The 21387-nt window shown below is 44.4% G+C and overlaps 1 protein-coding gene across 2 annotated transcripts in view; it reads left to right on the top strand.

The window, feature by feature from the left end:
- Positions 1–21099, top strand: part of SFT2D1 (SFT2 domain containing 1) — a 46266-nt gene extending 25167 nt beyond the window's left edge. For both annotated transcript variants that reach the window (XM_073337896.1, XM_073337897.1), the window contains 5 exons: positions 7688–7769; positions 14600–14635; positions 15616–15674; positions 17950–17979; positions 20391–21099. In XM_073337896.1, the coding sequence (XP_073193997.1) occupies positions 7688–7769; positions 14600–14635; positions 15616–15674; positions 17950–17979; positions 20391–20430 (247 nt within the window). In that variant the 3' untranslated portion in view covers positions 20431–21099. The remainder of the gene's footprint in view (positions 1–7687; positions 7770–14599; positions 14636–15615; positions 15675–17949; positions 17980–20390) is intronic.
- Positions 21100–21387: the final 288 nt, after the last annotated feature.

The raw sequence follows: 21387 nt of genomic DNA, 5'->3' as shown, positions 1-21387 counted from the left end.
AAAAATTGTTTAACTTTAAAATTTAAAACTCTACTGTATTTTATCTATTTCCACTACTCCTTCCGGCAGGCAGATGCCTTGCCATGCTGCTGATACTCTGGCTTTTGAGGCTGTGCTCTCAGGAAAAAGAATAGCAAACTTAACTTTCTGTTGCTGCTGCTAAACTACAAAAGAGGCCTTGTAAAGTTGTGCTGAATTCATTCTCCTATATCGGGGTGGGCATACTTTTTGGCCTGAAGACCACATCTGGGTATGGAAATTGCATGCAGGGCCATGAATTTTGGGCTGGGGCAGGAGGTTGGGATGCAGGAGGGAGGGAATGCAGGGTGTGGAAGGGGGTGCAGTGTGCAGGAAGGGGTTCAGGGCAAGGGGTTGGGGTGCAGGAGGGGTGCAATGGGGGGCTGGGGTGTGGCAGGGGACTCAGGACAGGGGGTTGGGGTGCGGGGTGTTGCAAGGGGCTCAGGGAAGGGGCTTGGGGTGCAGGAGGGGTTCAGGGTGTGGGCTCCGGCCCAGCGCCGCTTACCTGGAGCAGCTACTGGGGTGGCAGCAGTGTGCAGCAGGGCTAGGACAGGCTCCCTGCGTGCTCTGGCCCCACGCCACTCTCGGAAGCAGACGGCACCACGTCCCTGTGGCCCCTGGGGAGAGGGCTCTGCGCACTGCCCTCGCCTGTGGGTACCTCCCCCGAAGCTCCCATTGGCCATGGTTCCCCGTTCCTGGCCAATGGGAGCTGCGGGGGGCGGTGCCTGCAGGCGATGGCAGCGCACGGAGCCCTCTGACCCCCTCCCCTCCCCCTCGGCCCCCCAAGGGCTGCAGGGACGTGGTGCCAGCCACTTCCAACAGTGGCGTGGGGCCATGGGAGTGGCAATCCCGTGGGCTGTATCCAAAGCCCTGAGGGGCCAGTTGCAGCCTGTGGGCCGTAGTTTGCCCACCCCAATCTAATTTGTCCTTCATGTCAAACAGGTGGGTATAATGGACACAGGAACCTCAAAATAGTAGTTTGCCCGCCCCTGTTCTATATGTTTCACCAGGGTGAAGTGCCAAACTCTATGAACATGAATTGTGAGTCCATAAAGTTCTTTCTCAGTCCTGGTCCTCCATCCCCACTTTCACCTGAGTGTTTGTGTAAAGGATTAGCTTAGGGCTTTTGAAGTTTTTTGCTTTTACAAACCCTGTGCATAGCGCCAAAAAACCCTGTCAACATTTTCTTATATTTTGATGTACATAAAATCTTGGGTCCTGTTTGGAGCTCTTTCCCAGAAAGGATCATAGTTGGGGCTGCTTGTTGAGAACACTGCCCCTTTGCCTCCTGTGTCAATTGTCTGAACTTCAGTGTCATCAGCTGCGTCATCCCTTAAAGTGTAGCTGCCTTGAAAGGTTATGCCATTTGAAGTAGTAGCCAGGTTGCAAGCCTGTGGGTTTTGCAGAGTAGGATTTTGAATTTGCACCTAAAGCAAATGGGGAGCCAGAGTTTGTGAAGCATGATGTTGCGTTTGCCTTTGACTTCTAGGCTCACTACTGTGTGCTGCCACCATCTTCATCCCTCTTGTGTCAGTTGTCCTCTTCGGGTAGAGCTGTAGTAGTTTAACCTGAAAGAGACAAAAGCATGTTGCAGTGCTATCTGATAGGAAAGGGTCCAAATGGTTGTGGAAGGTGAAAGAATGCATTACTCCCTATTATGGCAATTTGTGTCCAGACATAGGGATGAGTACATGACTCTGAAGCATGTTATCCCCTTCGTGCAATCTAATGCCTTTATCTGAGGTTGATGACAGTGTTGGAAAATGTTACTGTTTTTCACTCCCTTCTCCTTCTGCTAAGATCACTTCAGTCTTTTCTGAGTTGAGCTTCGACTGACTTCTTCCAAGCATTAAGATATGCTGGTAATGGCAGAGGCTGCATTGATGACAAAGGAGGTGTATATTTGTTTCATCTGCATATTGGTGACGCACAAGTCTGCAGCATCTTACAGCCTCTCTGTGGCCTTTTATAGAGGGGTGTGAGGAAGAACTAAGTCTTGTGGGACACCATATGGTAGGGGTCAGGGTGATTAAGAGTAAGTGTCCTCTCTTCATACCTTTTTTAGATCAGAGGTGGGCAAACTACAGCCCACGGGCCACATCCAGCCCGCGGGACCGTCCTGCCCGGCCCCTGAGCTCCTGGCCGGGAAGGCTAGCTTCCTGCCTCTCCCCTGCTGTCCCTCCTCCCCCACAGCCATGCTGCTGTGTAGGCAGCGCTCTGGGCGGCAGGGCTGCATGCTCCTGCAGGGCAGAGTGGCAGCGTGTGTAGCTCTGGCCAGGCGGTGCGGCTCCCAGATATGCTGTTCTGAGCAGCATGGTAAGGAGGTCAGGGGGCTGGATAAGGGGCGGGGGTCCCGGGGGGCTGTCACGGGACAGGGAGCAGGGCGTGGTTGAATAGGGCGGAGGTTCTGGGGGGGTGGAGGGGTGCTAAATGGGGGTGAGCTCCCAGGGGGCCAGTTAGGCACAGGGGTCCCGGGAAGGGGTGGTCAGGGGACAAGGAGTGGGGGGGGTTGGATGGGTCAGGGGTTCTGAGGGGGGCAGTCAGGGGGCAGGAAGTGGGAGGGAGCAGATGGGGGGCAGGGGCCAGGCTGTTTGGGGAGGCACAGCCTTCCCTACCCGGCCCTCCATACAGTTTTGTACCCCGATATGGCCCTCAGGCCAAAAAGTTTGCCCACCCCTGTTTTAGACTAATACCTAATGTGTTACCTATATTTCCCAGGACTCTTACATAGGCAGAAGGGGTTGTCATGTCCTTCCTTATCTCCTGCTTCAGGAGGCAGTGATTGACAGCACGCAAAAGGCAGGGGTTGTGTGAAGGACACTGGATCTGAGTGGGAACCCTTGTGTTCTGAATGTGCCTACTCCTTCAGAGCTCCCCTGAAGAGCAGTTAAAGTTAATATTCCTGTGCTGAGTACACTGCACTACGCCTACTTGGGATGCCCCTACCCCCAGCAGCAGGAGTTTGGGTGTGGGGGGACTCAGGACCTGGGTCCGCTGCTTACCGGCGTTGGGGCTCCTCTCCCTCAGCTCCCCTAGCTCCACATGCCGCCTCTGCTGGCGGCCAGGCACTGCCCCTGCAGCTCCCATTGGCCATGGTTCCCAGCCAATGGGAGCTGCAGAACCGGGGCTTAGGGAGGAGCAGAGGCAGCGTAGGGAGCAGCTGGACCTAGGGCCGCAGCTTCCCAGGAGCTGCCCAAGCCCCGCCAACCTTGCCCCAGCACCCGTGGCCCCCCTGGCCACATACCCCTTCCCAGCACCTGCAGTGCCCCTTGAGCATCTTCCTCTCTCCCCTCCTCCCCCCCAGTTTTAGTCACGGGTCTTTTTAGTAAAAAAAAAAAGTCATGGACAGGTCACGGACCTATGAATTTTTGTTTACTGCCCGTGACCTGTCCATGACTTTTTTTTTTTTTTTTTTTACTAAAAAGACTCGTGACTAAAACTTAGCATTAATTATGACTTCTTGTCCTCAGCAACAGATCAAGGCATCTGTCTGCAACAGAACTAATGGCAATGATATGTACACATGAGGTGTAGGGAGGTCAATATAAGATTGGTCTTGTACTCTAACTGTGTAATGATAAACATAAAAAAATGCAGAATAGTTACTCTAGTATTAACTATAGCCCTAATTAGCTAATGCACAAGCTGTCTTGTAGTGACATCAAGCTCATTATTATGCTCTTAAATCTAGGTATTGCAGCACAGATGACACATCTTATCACCCAGTGTTCTGAGACTTCTCAGTATACCCAAATCTTTCAGTAGAGTTCAGGCATTTACTGTATTGTTCCGGTTGTATTACTTCTAGCTACAGCTGTAATGCTTCACTTTTAAACTACATAAACAAAATTAATATGCAGAAGGGAGAAAAATCTCATTGAAACGGTTTTTCATTATTACCAAATCACGAATGTAATACTGCTCCCCTGAGATTTTGATCCCCATTTTAAATGCTTTTAAACCACTGTGTGCTATTTCTTCCAAACATTCAGAAGTATCATGAAATAAAACTATTTAGTAAGTAAATTATAAATAAACTTGGAGTGCTTAAAGCACAGAAGTGGGATTCAGGAGACATTGTAGTTCTGGTCCTGGCTCTCACTGACTTCATGCAACCTTGCTCAAGTCACTTAACTCCTCCTCTAAGACAATTTTCTTCCCCATCTGGCAATGCAGTGGAAGGCAGTAGTCATCCACTGTATCTCACATTACATTGTGAGATTAATGTTAAATAATTTGAGGTACTCTAAGGTGCTATAGAAATACAAACAGTGATTTTTTTTAAACAAAAAATGTTTTCATCCATCAGTTGATACTGAAAGAGATGAGCTAGACAAATTAACTGCAACTCTTAATAAAAGAGATCAGTTCTCTCCTTTTGTATAAGTTATACTAGGGGTCAGCAACCTATGGCTCGCTGCTACCTGCCGGGACCCCGGCAGGCAGCAGTGGGCCATTAAAAATCCTGCCTGCCCCAGCCCGCTCTTCTCCGTGCCCCTTCCCTCCCTCCCCCCCTCGTGGGGGCAGGGTGAAGAAGCTTGGTCCTGCTGGCTGCTACTGCAGGGCAGGCAAGGTCCCCCCTCCCCTGCCTCTTCCCCCAGTGTGCTGGGTTCCTGCCCCTCCTCCTCTCTCTCCCTGCTGAGATCAGCTGATGGAGGGGGAGAAGTGGAGCCGCAGTGCACTCGCTGCTCCGGGGAGGAGGCAGAGAAGAGGTGGGGACGGGGCCTTGGGGAAGGGGGTAGACTCAGGGCATATTCCCTCCAGCTCACTACCGTGAGACACTCTGGGCAGGGGGCTGGGAACATCCCCACGACCCTAGCCCACACCCTCAGCCCCCTGCCCTGACTCCTGCACCCCCCTCACACCCCAGCCTCCTGTCCTGACCCCTATACCCCCCACGACCCCAGCCTTTACTCCAGCACCTCCCACGTATACCCAGCCTGCCCACACCCTCCTCACACACACCCTGCACCCTGCCCTGACTCTAGCACCCCCCACATTCTTACTCCCACCCTGAGCACCAAACGGGAGCTCCTGCACCCCCCCCACATTCCTACCTGCACCTCTTGCACCAAATGGGAGCTGCCCAGGTAAGCACTCCACACCCAAACCTCCTGCTCCAACCCTGAGCCCCCTCCCTCATTCTAGCTCCTGGCCAGACCCTACACCCCAACCCCCAGCCTGCTCCTTCACCCCAGCCCTGTGCTCAGTGCACTCCCACCCTCAGCTCAGGGCAGAGAGAGAGGAAGAGAATGGGCTAGAACCAAGGAGAAGGTAGGTACCCACTCTATGTGCACAGGGCCAGGACCGCAGACCAGCAACAGGCTGAGCAGGGCCAGCAGCCGGCACCCTGGCTGGCAGGAGCCAATGGATGGAACCCCAGACCAGCAGCGGGCTGGCCCCGCTCAGCCCGCTGCCGGCCTGGGGTCCTGGCCGCTGGCCCCGCTCAGCCTGCTGCCGGCCTAGGTGAACGGAATCCCAGGCGGTCAGCGGGCTGAGCAGGCCAGCGGCGTAAGATCAGCATTTTAATTTAATTTTAAATGAAGCTTCTTAAACATTTTGAAAACCTTGTTTACGTTACATACGACAATAGTTTAGTTATATAATATATAGACTTATAGAGAGATCTTCTAAAAAACGTTAAAATGTATTACTGGTACGCGAAACTTTAAATTAAAGTGAATAAATGAAGAGTTAGCACACCACTTCTGAAAGGTTGCCGACCCCTGAGTTATGCTATCGATTCTATATATTAAAAATGCTGATGTTTCTTTCACATTGGATGTAGGTAAAACTGATTCTCCCCCCCTCTCCCCCCCACCTCGTGTACTTAATTTCTTGTGTCTCTTCCTACAGAAGAGGAAATATGGTTTGTCTCATTGCCTCAGAATATATTTTCAGTGCTCCAAATTAAATTAGCCATTTGTCTGCTGCTAACCCTCATGAGTAATACTAATTCCCTGTGAACCAAGATGAATGAATTCCAGGATTCCTTCATTTCTTTTAAAGAACACTGACAAATTAAAAATCTTATCTGTGCTCTTACTGCTCTCTTAAAGCAGTACCTTAGATTAAGAGGAAATTTGCTTGTCTTTTTCTCAGTTTACTCTGTATTTTTACTTTCTCTTTGTATGGCACTTTCACAGAGCAGAAAGGGTGAGAAACATTTAAAACATGGGGAAGATGTAATGCAAACTGTAAATTGGCAAGGGGGACGCAAGGGCACATGTAGTCTCAAGTTGCTTTAGACAATTTTACAAGGCTGTTTGGGGTTATATTTTTTAGTTACCATCTTGTGCTAAAATCTTCTTGCCTGTCATTCCAATAATCAACACGTTCAATCTACCTCTTTTCCCCCAAAACCCCATATTGGAAACACACTTACCTAGGACTTGATTCTCTTGCAGATGAGAAGGGCCCTTTCTTCCATCACGGTCCCTGGATTCATTCTCATATCTCTGGATATATGCTCACATGAGTCACCATGCCTGTTCCTCACAAATACCCCATGCTGTTTGCTTGCTAAATAACCTGGACTGTCTTAGACATCCAGAGTCACTCTCAGTTCTGACACCACTCAATTTGCCATTCACCCCCACCACATCAGTTCTCTTCCCACCAGTTCTTCAGGGTTTTTTTCCTTCTTTTATCTGCTCTTCTCTTTGCTCCAGTGAAATCTCAGTACATTCATGCAGTCTTCAGTACCTCTATTTCAGATCTCATGTCTTCTGTAGATAGAAGATACCTCACTACTTGTCCTGGCAACTCAACATACAAGTCCCATGACCTCATTTTTCCAGGGAGGGGTAGGGCATTCTTTTCTAACACCACTCTCGTTTAGGGAGGGGCTATTGGAGCAGATGAAATCTTTGGCCCCTCTCTGGAGTAGGATAAGGATCTTGGATATCTTGTTTCCTGCCTATATCTAGGAGGAGAAGGCTGAGTCCAGCTGCAGTGTGGCAGAACAGGATTATTCTGAGCCTGTTCTTTGCCAGACAACATGAGGAAGGAGCAGACCTGGCCTAAGGAGGAGGGGAACAGAAGAGCTGCTGACCTTCATTCCCTTTCAGTTAGGCACAGGGTAGTGTAAGGCTGGAGGATTCAGCAAGGGCTGCTGCAGGTGTTCCTCTACTTTATGCTTGATCTCAGCACCAGATTAAGAATGGAGTTCCCCTGCAGGTTTGACTGTGTAATAGCAGCAGATACTTTCACTGCCTGGCAGCTCAGTTGAGGCTTGAGGGGTTTTTTGCAACTGGTAGGGCCAGAAACTTTTTTTTTATTTTTAAATGAAAATCTAAGTTCTGTACAGGTTTGGCATTGGTCATACTCAACCTGACAAATCTTCCTACTTAAAATCCTTCAAGGTTTCCTCAATTCTGGTGAATTTCATTTTGAGACAGTCCTAGATTGACTAGACTTAAACTGGTGTCCCTATGATAAATCTAGGAATATTTTGGAAGGAAATGCGGAGCACATAGCAGATACACATGTAGGCTGATTCCCAGGACAAATGTATAAAGAGTATTAATCTTTGACCTGATCAGTTGCTGTTGTTGAAGGGTGATGCCTTTCTCTAGTTTAAATATTGGATAGCTCTATAAGTTACCTATATTGATTTCTTGCAAAGATTATTTGAATGTGCCTTACTGTTTCTTCCTTATTTCGTTAGTACGTGTTTCTTGATGGGGCCTGTGAAGCAGCTGAAAAAAATGTTTGAGCCAACAAGATTAATTGCTACAATTGTTATGCTGGTAAACTACATTTACTAATATTTTTAACTTTAAAATCTTACTGCATGGCGGGTGGGGAAGGAAGCAAATCTGAGGCTTTGGCCAGAAAAAGGTATTGCCTGGATGCACATTAAGTTTTTATTGGATTATTATGTGCTGGACTGGTAACACCATCTTTTAACATTGCGTGACATTTCTCATTATAAGAGTCTATTTTCAGTTGCTCATAAATTTTGCCAAACTTAAATCATTATGGCTGAAATTTTCCATGCCAGGTGTGAACCTCAGGCTGAAAACTTCACCTAAAACAGTTCAGCTGTTTGAGACTGAGGCTAGGAAAAATATGGTGTGGGGGTTTTTTGTTTTTGTTTTTTTGGGGTCTCCTGTTTTTTTAAAAAAACAGTATTTTTTTTCTTTCCTTTGAAAGTCTTTAGTGCCTGCATGTGCTGGAGTAGGTACCTGAAATTTTGGCAGGTTTCCTTTGTGTCAAGGTATGCTTTTTGCCATCCGTGTGAAAATACACCTGCCCCCAATTTGGCCTGGTTATAAACCTTTGAGAAATCTCACATTGCTTGTGGTCAGTGGAGACTTGCTAGAGCATCATTGCTAAATTCAGCCTGGGGCTGAGCAGAAATTTCTCTCATTTGTAGCTCTGAGCTACAGCAGTCCAGGCTGTGCAGGGCACTGGAACTAAGAGAAGAGAGCTGCTCCTGTGCTCTCAGTGCCCTCTGCTAGGCTCAGGAGGTATAGAGGAGGGAGCTCCCCAATATAATGCAAAGGGGATGAAAGCCACACTGCAAGGTGATGGGAAACATATCTGATGAGTCAGGATATAGGAGAACTGGGTCTGGCTGGGCAGAAAGACTGGGACAAGAAGCTGTGGTGGATCAGAGTGGGGGATGGACCTGGCAATGGCTAGGCAGGGAGACTGGAACTGGGATTGAAAAGCCAGGGTGGGGAAGAGACAGGACTGGGACAGGATGGAGGGGACTGGGCAGAAAGGGCTAAGCCTCCAGGGCCCAACTAGAGCACACTCCCTTCCAGCACCCGGAATGGAACTCGAGTCTTGAGTTTCACCATTCCTCTACTGTCAGCAAATATCTGTGAAACTCACTGGCAGTCTCATCTCTTCTCCCCCTCCCCCCCGCCCCCCTTTCAGTCTGCTGGTCCACATAGTGGATAACAACCCACCAGCACAAGTGGCAAACGTCTGTGTAGTAGAACTAAAGGTTCCAGTTCTGCTCATGACCCATATGGGTGTAAATATGATGTCACATGATAGAATTTTTTTCTGTTGGCTTTTTTAAAAAAACCAAGAAAGTATACACCCAAAACAGTTGCAAAGTCAAAAGTTAGGAAATGCCAGGATTAAAGTTGTCCATGTAACCTTAGATCAGGTTCCTAGCGCAGTGTTTCTCAAACTGTGGTCCACAGACCCCAGGGGACTCCAGGGGGTCCACAGGCCCCACTCAGAAACTCTTCCCCCTATCTCCCAGGCACGACTCCAGCATGCTGGGGAGCAGGCTTACCTCTCCTGGCTCTCTGCCACTCCCAGAAACGGCGGGCATGTCCCTGCAGCCCCTGGGGTGGGGTCAGGGGGTCTCCGCACACTGCCCCTGCACACAGGCGCTGCCCCTGCAGCTCCCATTGGCCCGGAACTTCGGCCAATGGGAGCTGCAGGGGCAGCGCCTGTGTGCAGGGGCAGCGTGCAGAGACCCCGTGCCCCTCCACCCACCTAAGAGCCGCAGCCAGAGGGATGTGCCAGTCACTTTTGGGAGCGTACCAAGGTAAGTGTCGCACCCCTCCTGCACCCAAACTCCCTCCCAGAAGCCACACCCCCCGCCCCAGCCTGATGAAAGTGAGTGAGGGTGGGAAAGAGGGAGTAATGGAGGGAGGGTGGAGTGAGCAGGGGCGGGGCCTTGGAGAAGGGGTAGGACAGGGGCAGGCCCCGGAAAGGGGGCGGGGCAATGGCTGAGCAGAGGGACTTGGGGGCGGGGGGTTCTCAAAAAAATTTTAAATCAAAATGGGGGTCCTCAGTTTGCTAAAGTTTGAGAACCACTGCCCTAGTGCACATGCACTATGCAGTCTTGAAGTACATGATCATACTATTTTTTTCCCTCTTGATCTCTGTCTCATTCATTGCACCAGGTGGACCTGCTCTGGGGCTGAAGCAATGTTGTGTAGAAAAAGATGCTGCTGTCTATAGGACCCATACTTTCTTTGTTGCAGCAGTTGGAAAGTGTGTAGTGAATGAGTCAGGAGATTGAAAGAAGGAAAAAGATGGCTTCATGGTTAAGGCAGTTGAATGCAGCCCTAGATAATTGGATTCTATTAGAGCTGATTGAGAACTTTGTCAATGATATTCTGATGGAAAATTCACTTTTTCTGCTATATCAAATTTTTCCAGGGGAAAATAGTTCCCAGCTGCTTGGCAGCCTGGGACACCTGTCTCCACGTGCTGTCTGGTTCCCTGCCTGGTGAGCTGCTAGGGCCTGGGCAGCTTGGGGAGCCTCAGACCTTTCAAAAAGGTCAAAATGAAATATAGTTTCAAAAAAGTTGAAGCAAAATATCAGAGTTCTCAGTCTGCAGGAAATTTCAGTTGTTACATTTTTAAATGTTTGGGATAGGGGAGGCTCCCCACTCCCAATGGAATGGGAATTCCAGTGTCTGGTCAGCTCTAGATTCTGACCCTGCCACAGAGTTCCTCTGTGATGCTGGGCTGATTGCTTAAAAAATAACCCTTTCACACGTGGGCACTAATTGAGTGTTCTCGGGGCCTGACTTAAAGCCCTAGGGTCTGAGTTTCAGAAGTGCTGAGCACTTCAGCTGAAGTCAGTGGCAACTATGTTTTGAACATAAAGTGCTATCTAATGCTAAGACTCTGGAAAAAACAGGTCCTAGGTGTCTCAAATTGGGCACCCAAAATTAGTGGATACTTTGGACCTTAATTTATCTGTGCCTCAGTTCCACAGCTGTAATATGGGGATAATACCCAATCATCTCACAAGGTTTTGTGAAAATCAATTCATTAGTATTTGTGAAGCACTCTGTATAATGATGAATGCCATAGAAAGGCCCATCAGGAGATTAATAATTCTGTCATCAGAGCAGAGTTAGAAAAGTACAGTAAATAAGGCCTGGGGCCACATACTGAACTATGAGGTTAAAACAAAATATTGCATACCTGCTCTTTTAAGTGAGCAAAATGCATTCTGTACACTGAATGAGGCAGATTTCCTATAGGGGGGAAAAGCATGTGATCATGTAATTAAAGACTGTCGTAATGCATATGCACACGGGCCAAATTAAGGCTGCACAGACCACCTTAATTCTGGAATTTCCTAACTTTTGAATGCTAGACTTCGCAACCTTAGTTATTTTAATATTTTTTTAATGTTCTTTATGTTGCAGTAGCTCTCAATGTGCTCTGCATTGTACATTTGCACAGGAAGATAGTCTTTTTGTCCCAAAGAATTTAAAATGGGACAAAAAAAGTGAGGAAAATGGAAGCATTGCAATCATCACCTTGACTACGTACACGTTATTTGTTCCATAGAGGCCACATAGGGCTTGTCTACATGAACACTTAATTTGCTGCAAGATGGGATACAAATCTACCCCACACTATTCTGCCACACACTAAGTGTCCATGTGGACCCTGTTGCCGTGCACTAGAAGTTCCCCCATGAACTTTAATCTATCCAGTTTTTAAACGGGAGTAGATTAAAATGCTTTAGGGAACTGTTAGTGCATGGCAGCATGGCTTACATGGATACTTAGTTTCAGAGTAACAGCCGTGTTAGTCTGTATTCGCAAAAAGAAAAGGAGTACTTGTGGCACCTTAGAGACTAACCAATTTATTTGAGCATGAGCTTTCGTGAGCTACAGCTCACTTCATCGGATGCATAAAGCTCAACAGGGTCTTCTTTCCCCGCTGATTCTGCCAAGCCCGTTCCCTTGGCTGTGGTTTCGCTAGATAGTAGGTAGGGACAGTGGGAATCTCGTTCATCCATTCATGCGTGTCACTAATTAGATGACGAGGCATTTGGCTATTTTACAAACCCACGCGGGTTTCTTTTTCGGGTTATTTGGGGTGTTCCTAACCCCGGGTGGCCCATCCAAGCCAGTTTGTCCTGTCCAGTGATCGCGGTCATGAATTATTATTTGATGTAATCATTACGAGATTCCCACATGTCGCCTGGGAGGTCCCTTCGGGCTTGGCTTCAGCAGGTTTGAGGTTCCTTACCTATACCTGCAAAGGTGTTGAGAATGTCCGTGGAGTACAGGAGAGCCCTACGGCTGAAGAGTTTTGCAGCTCTTCCTTGCGTGGACTCTGAGAGACCGAGGGCCGAGAGGACTTGCTTGTTGATTTTGGGCCACTTTCCTCTTGCACCCAGGGGAAGCCAAAAAACTTGACCTTAGTGGCTCCCGTGAGTTTTCTGACTTCGGTAGTCAGAGACGCATAGTGTCGGACTTTCTTGGCCGCCGCATCAGAGAAAGTTTTGTCCTTGTATTCGAAGCGAACTGTGACATCGACAACCAGGGCTGTTCCATCTTTGACAAAAACAAGATCTGGTTTTCGTAGTTCATTCTTGGCAGTGTGCAGGTGTGGTTCTTGATACGTAATCCACTTAAGTTTGCGGGCTTCTCTCGCGAGTATTCCGCATAACTTGTTGTGCCTGAGGATACGTGCACTTTGCACTGCCGGACATTGTCCCAGAATATGAGAAAGCGATTCATACGAGGCATTACAATGCCTGCATTGTACGTTGTGGTTGTTTTTGCCACGCCCTAGGTATTTCCTGGTGGGATACACATTCGCTCTCAGTTTTAGGGCCGTAAGGAATTGACGTTCGGAGAACCCAGGATGGTGTTTCAGCCAGTCATTGCTGATTGGGTCGTTTCCGAAATGAGAGACCCCACTGCCTTGGCATGGTAGGTTTTCCCAGTTGGAGAATTCCGCATCTCTCCAATTGCAAGGGTTTGGGTAGACCGCTTTGGGAGCTGGCCTCTCCCATTCGTTCAGTAACTCGAGGACGTGTTCTGGCAGCTTGTGGTCGACGACCACCGGATCTGTTATTGCAGGCATGGCCTTCTGATCTCCGCCGGCGGCCAGCATGCATCCGATGCAGTGAGCGGTAGCTCACGAAAGCTCATGCTCAAATAAATTGGTTAGTCTCTAAAGTGCCACAAGTCCTCCTTTTCTTTTTATGGATACTTAGTGTGCAGCAGGCTAGTATGGGGTCGGCCAGGGCCGTCCCTACAGGGGTAGTGGGGTCCGGGACACATCCGCCTGGACGCTCTCTCCCCCTGCCTGGGCCAGTGTAGTGACACACACGGCTCCCTGGCAGAATTTCCTATCTAGGTTGTACTGAGCAGGCACAGTAACCTCTGCTGATGCCTACACCGGCCTAGTGCCCTCCCGCACTCTAACCCCATCGCGCCCCCCCCCCCCCGGGTCAGCCTATCGGCTCTGACTCTGTGGGTGCTCCAGGGCTGGTGGGTGCTGAGCACCCGCTAGCGGCCCCATGGATTAGCACCTCCCCTTCCCTCCCTGTGCCTCCCACCCATGACAAACAGCTGTTTCATGGTGTTCAGAGAGGCTGAGAAGGAGGGGGGATGTGGCGGGCTCAGGAAAGGGGGCAGAACTGGGTGGGATGGGGCCTTGGGGGAAGGGGTGAAGTGGGGGCAGGGCCTGGGGAAGAGCCTAGGGCCGAGTACCCCTCGGCAGTTTGAAAAGCTGGCGCCTGGTCCCGCACTACAGATGCACACTGAAGCGCGGGGCCTCCTCAAAGCATGGGGCCCCGAGCAGTTGCCATGATTTGCCATACCCAAGGGTCAGCTCTGGGGTCAGTTTACATTCCAGTTTGCCAGGAGCCAAGTATTCATGTAGACAAGCTCTTAGAAACTTTGAGCACAGTTTCAGTGGAGTGAAGAGGACAGAAATCAGATTAGGGGAAATGTAGTTGGATAAGGATCCCAAGGCAATGGTTAACTGTATATTTCTGCATTTTCTACTAGATAAATTCTGTGACTAATCTGGGATTATAAACCATTTCATTTTTAATCACTTAATTGCAATGTTACACCAAGGAAAGCTGTATCATGAAGAAAGGGTAGTTGGAAAGCATAAATGTGTAAAACATGCAGGAAAAACTATACATTACAGAGATTGACAGTATTTCTAGCAAGATACTTTAGGCTCTTCATGGCCCATACTCTGCCCTGAAGGGAAATCCTACTTTTCAATTAACGACACTGTACTTACAATTGCAAATCTTTTGATTTTAATTAGAAAAACAAATTACTCTGTTCATAAATTTGGCCCTTACGCTATTTGGAATCATATTACAAGATACTGAAGCTAAATATACTTGGCATCCTCCTTTGTCCTATTAAAATGCAAACTGACAACTGATAGGAAATAACAAAGAGCCACATGAGTAGCTTGAATAAAGTTTCATCTAAGCTTTTTTTATTGAATACAAAACAGCTGCTCCCTAGTGGGCCTCGTCTCACTATTACTGGGAGACAAAAACATTGGCAGAAACCAAGTCTGTATTTGCCAAATACAATAATTGTGAATGGATGTTTTTAACAGTGGATTGTCCATCATAATGCTAGTGTCTGTCTTGTCAGAAGATGGGTATTGTGAATTCTAGATTCACAGTGACACTGTTTTTGGCATTAATTCTCAGGATTAAGTTCAGACTGATGCTATAGAAAAGCCTATGGATTTCCTTATTACCAATGGTGCATATGAAAACGCTGATGATTTATTGAGAACATGTCAACTATTTGCTTGATTGGATATTTGCACACTATACCCATTGGTTTTTCTTTTTCCTCAGTTGTGTTTGATATTGACTCTGTGTGCTGTATTCTGGGTAAGTGATATTAACTCAAATCCTCTGTCCCTTTTAAGAGCAAGCTGGTTTGCCTAGATTTTTGGCTGTGGTAACACTCTGTGGTTCATCTAATGTTTAAGAGCGGTTCTGGGATTGTCTCATTAAAGCTCAATGAAGTCAGAGGGATAGATGACCTTGGGCAGGAGTGGTGTACCTAGCCTCTGTTTGCCAGAAGCTGGGAATGAGCGATGGGATGGATCACTTGATGATCACCTGTTCTGTTCATTGCCTCTCGGGCACCTGACACTGGCCACTGTTGGAAGACGGGATACTGGGCTAGATGGACCTTTGGTCTGACCCAGTAGGGCCATTCTTATGTTCTTATGAATCATTTAAACAAATTCCACTTTTAATGGAAGTGTGCAACATTGGTGTTTGAATTGCATTTAGTTGGTGGATGGCATTGAGCATCTCTGCTACAGAGCAAGAGCACTCTTACAACTGCATATTGTGGGAAAGGAGTTGCAGAACATAAGATCTTAAAATGAGTAAAGGAAAACAGAAATGATAAACTTTTGTATAAAAGTATCTTCAGCCACCTCAGATCTATGCTTTTGTAATTCAAGTGTCAATACAAGGGTGAAGGTAAACATGTATCTGAAAAGAACATACACTGTAATGTTGCACAGATCAAATATGGATAGTGAATATGAAGGAGATAGTAGTTGGTAGTTGGAATTCTTTGTTCTGAAGAGTTTCATAACTAGGGAAGACTTAAGTTGCAAAGATGCTAATTAGCTCTCTTCAGTTGGAATGATAGTCTAACAATTGATTATGGTTATTGCAAAGGAGAAGGAGATCTGTTTAAGCTCCTAAACCTTCATAAATAAGGAGATTGACCATCATGGATCAGCTAAGGTTTTGGAGTGAACTGGATTGAGTAGGCTAGTAATTTTAGTTACTAAATTAAATAATTTTGTACAAATCAATTTTAATCTGCAATTTTTCTTTTGTTTTAGTGGGGTAAGAAAGGTTTGGCCCTGCTATTCTGCGTACTCCAGTTCCTAGCAATGACCTGGTAAGCCTTTTTTAAAATTTATCTTGAATTGTTTATCACTTGCCATATAACCTTGACATGTAATTAAGAGGTACATATGAAAAAAGATAGGGCCAAATTCTTTCCAAGTCACATATTGCTCTAAATTGTGTTGTGTATGTGCAGTTTGGCAGGATTGAGCTCAAATTATCTTGCGGACAAATGTCTGATAGCTTTAGATATATGCTAGAAAATGTGATCCTTAATTCACTGGGTCTGAGAGTGAGTGACTCTATATCCTGATGAGTAGGGTGCCCACCTGAGAGGTGGAACACCTAGGGTCCAGTCCCCTTGCTCTAATGACTGTTTTAAATATTTATGTATCTAAAGTGCACAAGCTTCAATTAAGAGAGGCTGATGGAGAGCCACATCAGAATATCCTATAGCCCAGTGGTTAGGGTACTCTCCTGAGAGGTGGGGAAAACCCGTTCAAGTCTCTTCTTCCCATCAGGTGAGGGAATTGAACCCAGCTCTCCCACATCCCAAATGAGCCTTCAAAGCACTGGCCTAAAAGTTAAGGAAGGTACCACCTACTCCTCTTCGTTTGGCAGGATTTTGACTGGGGACCAATGTGATAGGCATGCTCTGAACACACATACCGGATTGGGTCCCACGGATGAGAGAGGTTGATAAATGCCTGTTTTCCCCTGGCTTTGTGGATCACACTGGGGATAGGCATCTGGATGGTTAGAGCAAGGCAGCAGTGCATGTGCCCAGGGGCAGAAACTTAAGCACCTAGGGAACTTTTACAGATGAAGCTTAGGTGCAGTGCGGGATGGGGTGGGGGTTGTGAATCACATTAGTGCCTAAAATTGGGACTTAGATATGCAGGTTCCTTTGTGGATCTGGGCTGTGGTGATTTTCCTATATGAAAATCAGGTATGGTGTGCGCATCTTCCCTATTTCAAATACAGGAACATTTATCAGACACTGGACAATGTGTGGTCCAACCTTTAAGTTCTCCGAACCAAAGGGAGGCAGATATTGGGCACTGGGTTTGGCTGTATGGCTAAGCTTGGTGTCCAGTGCAAGGGTGAGGGTCAAAATGGCTAGTTCCCAGAGATAAACAAAAGAAAACTCTGAGCTAACTGGTAAACCCTCTTAGTCTGGAGGAAAAAGGGGAGACAGTAAGTTCCTGCGGAGAGATGGCTTTCAAATGTACCCTTTTGTCCCCTCTCATGGGAGGGAAGGAGGATTCAGAAGTAGGCTAAATGCTTAGGAGTTAGGCTGAAGCGGGCGAACCCTGAGAGTTTGTTGTTTTTATGGAGACCATTTAATGTTGCACTGGATCCAAGTAAATAATAGGTAATTGGGGACTGGTGGAGATTAGGGCCTTATAACTAAAACTAAAAGTTAATAAAGTTGTGGTCTTTTGATATCAAATCCATCCCAGTGTCTGATTAGGACAAGTAGGAGAATGAAACACAATTTCTTCGAGTACTTGTTCATGTCCATTTCATGTCTGGTTCAAAGCCCTGACAGACTTAATCGCCCAAGTGTTAGTGCACCCATTGATAACAGCCCGGATGCATCTATGTCTACTAGGTCACATGGCAGCGTGTACATATGTGGTGTGGCACGCACGCCTGCACCTCAGACAGCTTCAGATGTGGCTAACATTAGTGTACTCTCCGAGCAGGAACAGGCTGGATTCCATTCTCACCATCCTAGTGTCAGTCCTGGCTTCCCGGAAGTGGTGGTTCGGGTCTGACCCTAACCTGAGGCCAGGTCTAACTACCACTTCAGGGAAGCCAGAACACGTTGTTATAAGAGCAAAATTCCATAAAGTAGTCTTACTCTACAGCTATGTGTGCACTATACACACCACCAGGTACATATTTGCATAAACTACTTTTGTTCTATTCAAACCAGACAATGATGTCTTTGCTGTCTTGATTTCTGGGAGGATTGTAGGTTTCATATAGTTCAGTAATCAGTCTTCAGGAACCAAAGTTAAGAATCCTAAAGTGATAGTAAATCTCCATATTACATTTTGTAGTGGAATTCGTATTCAATGGAAGTTATATACTACATAGCAACATTCAAAGAAAAAAAGGAGACCAGAATCTCTTGGCAGTACACTTAGTTCTTGCAGAATCCTTTTATTTTCAAGTGGATGTAATTTGAATACGTAATCCTGTTACAGGGTTCAATATACCAGTCTGCTTTTGTTAATTCTGGACTAAAATACTGAATTGATATGTAGAAAACAAATGAAACCTCTCAAATTTTAACTATTGTTCCTCTCCTTTTTCAGGTATAGTCTCTCATATATTCCTTTTGCAAGGTGAGTCTCTTTTAATTGCCCTCATTTTATAAAAATAAAAGTTAGCCTATTTAGTTCTAAATTTTTTTTCAAAAGTGTAATTTTCTTGAAAATCACATCTTTTAACTTACTAATTTTGAAAAGTCAAATATAATATCCTCAATCTTAATTTTTTAGCATTTGGAGGATAATTGTTTTTGAATTAAAAGTTGTACCATCTGTAGGCTTGGAAGGTTTAGATTTTTATTGGTATGTCTGTAAACATCAACTTCATCGTATATGCACAGATAAGAAAATATTTCCATCAAAATGTACAAATAGGCAGAGTAAGAAAAATGCTGCTTGAGAACTTACTAGAATGTAATTTTTTTAAGGATATTTATTGTGTGTTTTGACATGTGATGTTGACAGTTTGTGTATTAACAGTTATAAAGTTTGAACTTTTTGAATGTCCGCATCTGTCATTAAAAAATTGTCTGAACTCTAATAATTTCTTGCAACTGTGAACATTTAAATCAATAAAAATAAAAAAAAGCTTAAATAAACATTTAGATTATGGGTCAAAATTATAAAAAATAAAAATTGAATTCTGCCAAGTCTACCATAATGAATGCCTGTTCTGAAGTTTAAGTTGGGTGCGGATAAAGATACTCAGCAATTTGCTTGTTAAAGCATTGTAGCATTTTTTTTCTAGATTTAATCCCCCAAATAATTGTTTGTTATAATATGATACAATACTGCTTAGTTTAAGGATATTTCCTACATAAATTTGCATATACATTTGACAATATTTAGTAGCTTAAATGGACACAATGAATGTGAAATCTAGTCAGTTTTAAAAAATTAAATAGTTTGTTACTAAATCTGTTTTTGAACCACTTGCCAGAGTTTGTGGTTTTGCCATTTTCCTGTTTTTTAAAATCTGCCCCACCATTATTCCTGTGTGAAAGACCCACGTACTTAGGGGAAACTGGCACTACACACAGTGCCATCAAATGCATAAAGTAAATTTTTTTTTTAGTTGAATTGAAAGATTAGAGAAACTATAGTGCAATTTGGTCTTTTGACAATAGTATGTTAAAGCACTTAATTCTGAGATTTTTTTTACATTGACTGTCTGCTCCTTTAAATATATCCTGCCTTGCTAAGTTTTTCATAGTACCTCTCCTTTCATCTTGTATTTTCTCACTGCTTTTCTATAATAATCCAACAAAACCTGACATAAGCAACAAAAATCTATGCTAAGACTCTTAAGTGTGGCAGAATTAAACAATAATATAAATTAGTTATAGCAACAGGTGATCTCATTAATTCTAACAAGACTGTGTCTTCAAGATAGTTGCAAACAGTGAAATAAATCCTATTTAAATACTATAACATGTCACCTTAATTTGGACACCTCCAACTTCCCCAATCAGATTACTAGCATTCTAAATTTCTACATTTCCAGCAATCATGTCTCACTTTCTATAGGCTTATTTTTGTTCAAATCAGTTTAATTCATACTACTGTGTTTTAGTATGCTCAAAGATATTAACTATTGGTCCCTGGCCTTCTCTTTCTTTTGTTTGAATGCTGGTCTAATAAAACAGAGTTTATTTGCTTCAGTTCAATTGTTTAGATAATATAAAAGTGTCTATGTAATAAAAACAAAGAACCCTATGATTATTTTGACAGGTTGTTTAAATACTGTACTAGCCTAATACTTTTTCAGGTAACTGAAGTATTTGCTAGTATAAAATGCCATCACAAGTTGAGCTTCATACGTTGTCTGGCTTATGCAAATAGTTGGCTGAGCTATTACATGGTGCCAGGAAATGGTATTGCGTAACTTCTCTAAAGTACTCATGTGTTTTTAATTTATACTAAAAAAAAAAATTGTAGCAACAAAAATACCCCTAATGCGGCTTATTCACTTCCAGTAGAATGTGATCTACCTTATTTTTTAGCACTTGTTTTATTATATAAATCTTAATTCTGGGACAGCTGTGTTGGGGCATACGAAAATAGCTTGTTTCACCTAAACTCAAGAATATGGGATGTGTCCCTGAATTTTCAAAGTGGCTAACAACCAAGTACAAAAATTCTGCTGAATAGTAATTTAAGTTTTGGGAAGATACAAATAAATGAGGCTGAACAAATTCAGACTAATCCAAACGGAACAGTATACAAAATCAATTTACAAAATGCTCATTAGGGAAGCAAAGCCCCTTCAGGTATTTCAAACTCTCCACCGAGATTAATAAGTTATCAGAATTCTGCATCTGACAAGTAATTAAAATTTTCATTTTGTCATCCAAAATAGTGCATAATTGAATTTGTATGTTTTATAACTAATTTTGGGAAATAGAACACAATATTATGTAGTCTGAAAAATATTAGTGACCTGAATGTGGCCTGTAAAAAAATAAATGTTGTGTTTTTTTTTTAAGGGATGCTGTGATTAAATGCTTCACGTCCTGCCTGAGTTAGACTAAACAAAACAAACTATTCAACAGCTTTTAAAAGCCAACTTCATATTTTTGTGAAGTTTACTCAGAAAAATTATGAACTTCCACTCCCGAATCAACACTTGCTGACAGTTTTAGTATTTTCCTTGCCTTTTGCATGCTGGGGATTAAATCATTTTAGCAGAACCAAGTTTAAATATGAGCCAGGTAAGCAGTGTTTTATCCCTGTCTGAACCATTTGGAAACTAGCATAGGTTTAACACTTTATGCAATGTAATCTTAAAACTGTTTGAGTTAGTTTCTGTTAACACAGTTTAATCCCCAATGTAGACAATTCAGGATTCTGGGTAACATATGTAAAAGTTTCATATAAAGTTTTGTCTCATATTTCTTATGTGCAATTACTATTTGTTTACTCTATGCGTTTCCCAAAGTTCAGAATTTTGTAATTATTATAGAGAAATATTTTTAGTTAATTATAGGTGATAGGGCTGCTTTGAAATGTTTGTACATGTGCAGTATGGAGAAAGCGTGGTCTGAACATGAGAGGTCTGGTAAAAGCTTGCTCAGTTTTGTTATACTTACTTTTTAAGCACCAATTTTTTCACTTTGAAACTTAAAATGTATTTGATTAAAATGGCTTATGGATAATATATAAATCAATGATTACAAAATAAATGAATTATTTTAAGTGTCTAGACTATCTAATTTTTAGACTTGAGCCATTTGGCAGGAAAATTAAAACATTATGCTTGCAATATATATTTCACTTTGAAATTAGTCAACACACTTTCAGTTATTACTTCAAATCTCTTTTGCTATCCCCTTTCCTATCTGTCAGACTAAAATAATTGTGTTGGTACAGGTACTTAACTCAAACTGTCTCAGAATACAAAAGTGACTTTAAAACCTTTAATTTTTATTAGCTTTTTTGAAAAAATGCTCCTGGTGGTTTAATGTACATGAAGTGAATATATAA

Source organism: Lepidochelys kempii, chromosome 3 (assembly GCF_965140265.1).
Source record: "Lepidochelys kempii isolate rLepKem1 chromosome 3, rLepKem1.hap2, whole genome shotgun sequence".
Classification (NCBI taxonomy): domain Eukaryota; kingdom Metazoa; phylum Chordata; order Testudines; family Cheloniidae; genus Lepidochelys; species Lepidochelys kempii.
Note: the sequence above shows the minus strand (reverse complement) of the source record. Positions and strands in the feature narration are given on the sequence as shown.